General features: G+C 43.4%; 1 protein-coding gene across 1 annotated transcript; it reads left to right on the top strand.

The window, feature by feature from the left end:
* The first annotated feature begins 2,070 nt into the window (after nt 1-2,070).
* LOC117071184 (NADH dehydrogenase [ubiquinone] 1 beta subcomplex subunit 3-like) lies at nt 2,071-2,497 on the top strand. The gene has a single exon (XM_033190900.1). The coding sequence runs from the start codon at nt 2,089-2,091 to the stop codon at nt 2,368-2,370; it is 282 nt and encodes a 93-aa protein (XP_033046791.1). The 5' UTR covers nt 2,071-2,088; the 3' UTR covers nt 2,371-2,497.
* Nucleotides 2,498-9,151: the final 6,654 nt, after the last annotated feature.

Here is a 9,151-nt window from a genome sequence, read left to right as displayed (position 1 = left end):
CCTCCCAGGTTCAAGTGATTCTCCTGCCTCAGCCCCAGAGTAGCTGGCACTACAGGTATATGTCACCTCACCTGGCTAATTTTTTTTTTTTTTTGTATTAGTAGAGATAAGGTTTCTTTGCCATGTTGGTCAGGTTGGTCTCGAACCTGACCTCAGGCGATCCGCCTGCCTCAGCCTCCCAAAATGCTGGGATTACAGCCGTGAGCCACACACCGGACCGGAAACAGGTACTCCCAGACCTGTGCGTATAAATTGGTACAATCTCTATGAAGGGCAATTTGACAAAATATCTATCAAAATATCCAAATCTGACATAGAAATCTCACCTCTAGAAATGTTACCCACACATGATATATTTTAAAAGATTGTCACTGAAGCACAGTTTGTAATAGGGAAAGATGGAAAATAACCAACATGTATATAAACAGGGTACTGTTTAAATATCTAGTGAAAATGAACGAATAAGGCAGTTCTGTTTGTACTGACATGACGCAGTTTTCAAACAAAGAGGAGAATATTGTGTATTGTATGCCATTTGTACAAAAACACTTACATATACCAGACATGTTTATACATGCAAAGAATATTTCTGGAAAAATACACAAGAAACTTGCTTCTAGGAAGAACTAGGTGGCAGAGGGAAAACAGACACTTCTTATTTTACAGTTTTTTGAATATTTGGGATGAATATTATGAATATATTCTCCATGCACAATTGTTAATACAAAAATGAAAAGGAAGTAATGTTTTGACACCCAAAGGCTCTCTCCAGGACTTAAAAGGGAGGGGTGTTTTTTAGGCAAGAAAGAGCCAGTGAATGCCCCTCTGTGGGTGCAAAAGGAGAGAACGCCCACTGCATTTTAAAAGTACATCTTAAAATAGTGCGTTGCAAAGCTCAGTGGGCTCAGCCCTTTATGATTGTTGGTTAGAAGACTGTCAGGGATCATTTTCCAAATGCCAACTTACAATCCCCTATCATCCAGAAAGTTCTTATTCCTGGGAGAATTTTTAGAATTTAGAGAATGGCTAGTAGGGCTGGCAGCCCCACGCAAAGCAGCTGGGGGAGCTTCAGAGGAGTGGTCCCCGTGCAGCTATTTCTCATCGTTTTCTTTCCTCGTTCCAGCCAGTGCTACCGGTCCTCTTTCCTGGGTCTAGCCTTTGACATAAACTGTGCAGCTGAGACCCCTGACCTCTCTCCCCGCTTCCCTGTCTTACTTAAGCCTGGAACAGCTCTTGCTGGCACCTCTGCAGCTGTGACTCATTGCAAATGCTTTGCATTCCGGGATGTTCTGCAGGGTTTTGGGTCTCCCCTGTGGCTCAAAGAACCAGGCAAGTTGAAAGGGAGGAGAAAAAGAGGCCCTGCAGCTGCCAAAACATTGCAGACATGAGGCGGAAAATTGTTAGGAAAACTGAAAAGGTTTTGTGCTGGAAGGACCCCAGCCAGTTGCTCCCTCGCTTGGGCCTGCTTGTAGCTGGAGCAGAGCTAGGGGACGCCTCCGTGGAAGCTGAGTCAACTGTGGGTTGTCCCAGCCCCCATGAGGTTCCATTCACAGATCCAGAGGCACCGCACCCCATCTGGAGACCATCTCCTTGTGTCCAGGAAGGACGGGGTTAAAGCTACTCTGGAAAGCAGAAATGGGGGTGTCATCTAGAAGTATTGTTTGTCTCAAGTGTTGTTAGTTTACCTTTACGTCACTGGAATGATTTTGTCAGCTTGTTCCGCCTCCTCACCACCTTCAGCTGTACACGATTTATGTTTATGTTTATATTCAGGTCAATTGACATCTACTCTTCTGACAGCTGTGTTCTTCCCTGCCCCTTAAAGCTATGAGACCCTATGTTGAAGGTCTTTAGGTAAAAGAAATTAGTGTCTAGCTGTCCAGGTTAATTCAATGGAGATGGGGGAGGGTAAGCTGTGCCCTCTCATCTTCACTTCTTTCCTGATCCTCTATAAAGACTCCAGTGGGACATCATTTTAAAAACCTTTTAAATAAACTTTATCGATGTAAACTTACGTATAAGAAAACACACCTGGGTTGGCTCCGGTTGCAGAGCTGAGTGTCCTGAGAGGTCAGATTGCCATCAGACATGGCTCATGAACATGGACACAGTAAAATGGAACTTCCAGATTGTAAACAATGGAAGATAGAGGGGACACCATTAGAAACTGTCAAGAAGAAGTTGGCTGCACGAGGGCTAAGGGATCCATGGGGCCATGATGAAGCTTGGAGATATGTGAGTGGCTTTGCAAACAATGGTTCCTTTATTGGTGCATTATTACAAGGATTCAAATGGAGATTTGCTGCATTTGTGGGAGCTGTAGGAGCTGAATATTATCTGGAGTCGCTGAATAAAGATAAGCATCACTGAAGATAATACCTGGAAGTATCATAGTGGTTTCTTAGCTCTCCAAAATAAGATTTCTTCACTATAGCCTACTTGTCTGGCTTATCCCTTAAAGAATATTAGTAAGATTTAATAAAGTAAAATATATGCAAAAAAACCCCACTCATTTTTGGTGTATAATTTTATGAATCTTGTGGCAAATCTACATACCCATGTAAGGCATAATTTGAAGCCAATGGCTTAATAGACATGAAAACAATGGAATAAATGCACATGAGGGGGTCAACAGTATCTCATATTCATCTACATTTCTCTCACCCTGTGGGTGCAACATCATCACATGTTAAGGCTCCTTTGCTATCAAACAATATTCAATATAGTTTTACTTGGATTTCATAGGAGGAAACAACTTGGATTGAACAGAAAACAAAATATGAAGTTAAGTGGAAAGGGAAAAAATTGCTAGATTTTTTAAAAATTAAAATTAAAATTAAAATTTTTTTTTTTTTTTGAGACAGAGTCTCGCTCTGTCACCCGGGCTGGAGTGCAGTGGCCGGATCTCAGCTCACTGCAAGCTCGGCCTCTCGGGTTTACGCCATTCTCCTGCCTCAGCCTCTCGAGTAGCTGGGACTACAGGTGCCCGCCACCTCGCCCGGCTAGTTTTTTGTATTTTTTAGTAGAGACGGGGTTTCACCGTGTTAGCCAGGATGGTCTCAATCTCCTGACCTCGTGATCCGCCTGTCTCAGCCTCCCAAAGTGCTGGGATTACAGGCTTGAGCCACCGCACCCAGCCTTTAATTTTTGTTTTACTTTAGTTCAGGGATACATGTGCAGAACGTGCAGGTTTGTTACATAGGCTAGATTTCAAATAATTTTTTTCTGTATAACAAGTATTAGCTCTTAAAAGTTCTTTCTGAAATTAAGAAATTTCAGAAGTAATGATGCTTTTTTTTGTGAACCACACATTTCAGTGTTATACATTGATTGACTTCCACAAATAAATGAGGATTATCATACTTTCTATCCTCACATTACCCTCTCCTCAACTTTCATATTTTTATTTTTATTTATTAATTTTTGAGACTGAGTTTTGCTCGTCGTCCAGGCTGGAGTGCAGTGGCACAATCTTGGCTCACTCAACCTCTGCCTCCTGGATTCAAGCAATTATCCTGCTTCAGTCTCCCAAGTAGCTAGAATTACAGGCACCTGCCACCATGCCTGGCTAATTTTGTATTTTTAGTAGAGATGAGGGTTCTCCATGTTGGTCAGGCTGGTCTTGAACTCCTGACCTCAGGTGATCCGCCCGCCTCGGCCTCCCAAAGTGCTGGGATTACAGGCGTGAGCCACCGCGCCCGGCCTTCATAGTTTTATTTTGACAAGTTTATAACACTAACATTGTCTTCAGTGATAGTCCAACAGTTTTGTGTTGATCTATATTTAAATTAATTTGGTGTTCATGAAAACCTTTTTTTTTTTTTTTTTTTTTTTTTTGAGACAGTCTTACTCTGTCATGTTCTCGGCTCACTGCAATCTCTGCCACCTGGGTTCAAGTGAGTCTCCTGCCTCAGCCTCCTGAGTAGCTGGGATTACAGGCACCTGCCACTGTACCCAGCTAATTTTTGTAGTTTTAGTAGACACAGGAGTTCACCATCTTGGCCAGGCTGGTCTTGAACTCCTGACCTCGTGATCCACCCACCTTGGCCTCCCAAAGTGCTGAGATTACAGTCATGAGCCACCATGCCTGGCCCACCAAAACCTTTTATATGGCTTCTGCTCCTTTATTTCTTTCTCAAAGTCTTCTCTTAATTGCCAGGATATCATCAAGTAGTTTTTCTGAGAGAGGCTCATGGATGCTGTGCTTCCTGATGTTTTTCTTGCTTGGGAGAGTCCTCTTTGCCCGTGTGTGGGAACTTACTTGCATAAGATCCTTGGGTTATACTCCATTAGCCATTGGTCCACTGTCTTCTGTCATTAAGTTCTGAGGTCAGCCTGTCCCCTGAATAAAATGTGTTATTATTTGTCTGAATGCCTGAAGAATTCTTTATTTTTGAATTTCAATAGGTAGGTCAAGATACGTCTTAATATTGAATGTTCTATGTTGAAGTTGTTTGAAACACAACGTGTTCTTTAATTCTACAGAGTCGCTTTTCTTTGTTTCAGGGATATTCTCTTGAATATTTTTCTGTTCAATTTGTTGGACTTTCTACTTCAGAGACACAGTTTGTCATTATATTACTTCATCATCATCTAGTTCTCACTTCTTCCTATTGTAGAGGAGGGAAAATAATTTTCTCTACCTTTCATAGTTCTTAGTGAGATTCTTATAATCAAAGACAGATTAACAAGAGAAAAACAGAAGTTGATTAACATGTATACCTCAGGAATACATGGGAGATACACAGAGAAATGAGTCAATCTCAAAGAAGTGGCTTTGAATTCAGCCTTATATACTATAGTTCACTGAAACAAACAGGTGTGGGGAAGGCCAGTTATGGAGAGGTAACCAGGGAAAGCATGGGTAAACCAGGGTAAGGTTTGTCATGTGGATTTAAGTTGGTGCCTTCTCGATTGACAAGAGTCTTTTGTTATTCAGACTCATCCTCTCCTCCTGGTACAGAGAGAAGTCATCCTTACAAATGGAATTTTCCTTACAAGATGGTAATTTGTTTTCAGAGCTAGTCCTTTGCTGTTGCTCAAAATAATCCTTGTGCCAAAAAGGCATATTTCGGGTGGCATATTCTGGTCTCCTACAGCCATATTTCAGATGTTATATTCTGGTCTCCTACACCACTTTATTTATTTGAGACAGGGTTTCACTCTGCCATCCAGGCTGGAGTGCAGTGGTGCAATCTCGGCTCACTGCAGCCTTGACCTCCCAGGCTCCAGCAATCCTTCCACGTCAGCCTCCTAAGTAGCTGGGACTATAGGTGCACGCCACCACACCTGGCTAATTTTTGTATTTTTTGGTAGAGACGGGGTCTTGCCATATTTCCCAGGCTAGTCTCAAACTTCTGGGCTCAAGTGATCCTCCTGCTTCAGCCTCCAAGTAGCTGAGACCACGCCTACCACACCCAGGTAATTAAAAAATTTTTTTGTAAAGACGGGGTCTTGCTATGTTGCTCAGGCTTGTCTGGAACTCCTGGTCTTAAGTGATCCTCTCTCCTTGGCCTCCCGAAGTGCTGGGATTACAGGTGTGAGCCACCTCACCTGGCCTAGTTTTTTTTTTTTTGAGACAGGGTCTCACTCTGTCACCCAGGCTGAAATGCACTGTTGCAATCATGGCTCACTGCAGCCTCTACCTCCCACCCTCAAGTGATCCTCCCACCTCAGCCTCTCAAGTACCTGGAACACAGGTGAGAGCCACCATGCCCAGTTAATTTTTTTTTTTTTTTTTTTTTTTGTAGAGATGGGGTCTCCCTGTATTGTTCAGACTGGTCTTGGATTCCTGAACTCAAAGCAATCTTCCCACCTCAGCCTCCCAAAGTGTTGGGATTACAGTCATGAGCCACCATGCCCAGCTAAATTGCAGCCTTGGTTAGACTCTTTGGGCTCTGCTTTCCTGAAATTTTGTTAAATATCTTGTACCAGTTTTGTTTTGCCCAGCTGGAGGTTGTATCCTATTCTTAGGTTGGAATGACTGAGTGGGGAGAAGGCATACTCTCAAGTTTAGGATTATTTAGTGAAGAAGTGAAGGACATGTCACCCCAAAAACATATGCTGCTTTGGCATGTTGTTTATTTTGAGCTGAAGGCACTTGAAAAACAGCAGAAGCAGGAAGGGCTCTCTGATCTACCCTTTTCTACGTAAGAACAGGCCATAAAATTCCCCATAAGAAAGGAGCCCTCCCTGTACAAGGAAGAGAAGAACATCCTTAACACCAGAGTCTGGGAATCAACACCGAGATCGATCTGCATAAACTTGCTAAAGCAACCCTTATCATCCCCTAGTTTTATCTCCCTCCCAATATATTTCCTGGCCACTTCCCCACAATTTACTGTCCCTACCCCAAACCCCTTTGTCTGGTCATCACTTCAAAAAGGTATCATTGCTTTGACTAGAAGGTATAAAAGCTTTTCTACTCTGTTCAACTTCTTTGGGTCTTCGTTCTCTTGTGAAGGGTTCCATGTGCATCTAAAAATTTAATAAAACTTGTATACTTTTATCCTATTAGTCTGTCTTGTCAGTTTAATTCTTAGGCCTATTGGAGATCCTAGAGGGTAGAGGAGAATTTCTTTCCTCCCCAACAGTTCTGGTGATGAGGAGGGAATTTCACTGCTTGCCTTGGCTACTGTAGCTACTGAGAGATCTTTGGACCTTTGACAAAAGCCAGCAGAAGGTAGAAATTCTTACCACTTCAGTGTCCTAGATCTCTGCCTGCAGGGTCTGGTTGAAGCAAGACTGATGAGTCTCTTTTTTTCTTTCTACGCTTACATTAGCGGAGAAAATATTTGTGTGAAGTCATTCCTTGGGTGTGGCAACTTTGGCATTTTCTGTTTCAAGTATTCTTGTTTTCTATTTGATCCCATTCTTCCCAGAGATGGTCATTGTTTTCCTTTGTCTTCATCTTTTGTGTCATATGCTACTAGGGGGAACCCAGGTCTAGGGCCTGTAGTCTTGTGTTCGAGCTGGCCTCATGGACTGGTGAGTGCACACTTCTTACCAGATTGGTGTCTGTTTAGATAGTCTTTGTATGGGTCCCTGAAGCAAAAACAAGATGAGATTCTTTTACTTGTTTTATGTCCTCAAAGCTTGGCTTTGTGACCAGTGAGAATATTCTCTCTGGGCCCCACTAGCTCAGGGGAGTAAGTGTTGGCTTGCTTTGTGTCAGGTGGCCGGCCTACAGGGTGGAAGCCTGAGACACGTGATGACAGGTAGCATTCTCTTTGTTGGAACATGCCAGCTTCCAGGGCAGGTCCCAGTCCATAAAGGCCATTTGCTATCTCAATCTTCTTTGTCTTATTAGTACTGGGAATATCCCATCCTAGGGTTGCCCCCCTGGTGCTACAGATTGGTGGGTCTGTGGCTGGAGGTGTCCTATGTCTTATGAGAGACCAGAGACACCATTTCCATAAACAGAATTCTCACTGCTGGTGACAGCAAAGGTCTTTGCTTTCCTAGGCCACCTCTGGGTGTGAACTTTTTAGGATCATGTGGGTGCATCTTTTACACTCACTCTAGGGATGCCTTTTGCATCCAGGGTGAAGATTTATTCTAAGCCTGGAAAGTTATTTCACAGTCTTTCCATGAAAAGGTTTATTGGTTTCAGTTGCTATTGGAATAAACACATTCTTGGATATCGTATTGGTCAATGGCCAGATGATGGATCCTTTGAATTGGAAAAACTTCCCTATTTGAAAAAAATTTTCTCATCCAAAACAACTGTCCTATTGGCACTATGGGAAGATCACATTGTAAAGAGGACGTAGAGGAGGGTAACAGCTAGCTTTAGGGAAGAACAGATTTAAAACAAAAGTTAAAGTCCACACACACTACAAATCCTTCTCCATCCACTTATACTTCCCTGCACCCCCAACTCCCTGTCTCTGAGCCCCTGGCTTGAATCACCCTCCTCAAAATACGGCCCCATCTCTTCAGCAAAATCTTTTAACTCGTAAAAGTTTTCCAACTTTTTAGAAAATCCCTTAAACATTCAGCTGCCTGCTTTAACTTCCCTTTCTTGGGAAGATTACAGAGCACCCTCTGGCCTGATCTTCAGGCCTGGGGTATACAGGTTGCCTGTGTAAATGCTGATGGCCAGGAAGTAAATCTGGCCCAGGCTCCAAGAAGACTCCTCCTACTTCCCAGGGTTCTGCAAACTCTGTCAACTCCAGAGCTTTCTTTGCTGTGACCCCTGTGAATGTTATACTGGATCCCCACCACAAAGAATTTGTCTCCAGACTGCACTAGACCCTTTATTTTATTAAAAAAAAAAAAATATTTTTTGAGACGGAGTTTTTTTTTTTTTTTTTTTTTTTTTTTTTTTTTTTTGAGACGGAGTCTCGCTCTGCCACCCAGGCTGGAGTGCAGTGGCCGGATCTCAGCTCACTGCAAGCTCCACCTCCCGGGTTTACGCCATTCTCCTGCCTCAGCCTCCCGAGTAGCTGGGACTACAGGCGCCCGCCTCGTCGCCCGGCTAGTTTTTTGTATTTTTAAGTAGAGACAGGGTTTCACCGTATTAGCCAGGATGGTCTCGATCTCCTGACCTCGTGATCCGCCCGTCTCGGCCTCCCAAAGTGCTGGGATTACAGGCTTGAGCCACCGCGCCCGGCCTTGAGACGGAGTTTTGCTCTTGTTGCTCAGGCTGGAGTGCAGTGGTGCAATCTCAGCTCACTGCAACCTCCACCTCCCGGGTTCAAGTGATTCTCCTGCCTCAGCCTCCTGAGCAGCTGGGATTACATACATGTACCACCATGTCCGGCTAATTTTGTATTTTTAGTAGAGACGGGGTTTCACCATGTTGGCCAGGCTGGTCTTGAACTCCTGACCTCAGGTGATCCGCCTGCCTTGGCCTCCCAAACTGCTGGGTTATAGGTGTGAGCCACCGTGGCTGGCCTAAATATTTTTTATTAGTACAAATTTATGGGGTAGTGTGAAATTTTTAAATGTATATATAATGCATAGTGATCAAGTCAGTATTTAGGGTGTCCATCTCCTGAGTACAATATATTTTTGTTTACTATACTCACTCTGCTATGAAACCTTGAATTTCTTCCTTCTGTCTAATTTTGTGTTTGTACTCTTTAACCCACTTCTCTTCATCATCCCTCTTCCTCCCACTCACCCTTACCAGTCACTGTTATTTATC

This window comes from Trachypithecus francoisi, unplaced genomic scaffold (genome assembly GCF_009764315.1).
Source record: "Trachypithecus francoisi isolate TF-2019V2 unplaced genomic scaffold, Tfra_2.0 Lachesis_group3, whole genome shotgun sequence".
Taxonomy (NCBI): domain Eukaryota; kingdom Metazoa; phylum Chordata; class Mammalia; order Primates; family Cercopithecidae; genus Trachypithecus; species Trachypithecus francoisi.
This window is presented reverse-complemented; position numbering and strand designations above follow the sequence as displayed.

Excerpts from the sequence above, each read along its gene's own strand:
- LOC117071184 (XM_033190900.1), top strand. The coding sequence starts at position 2,089 with ATGGCTCATGAACATGGACACAGTAAAATGGAACTTCCAGATTGTAAA.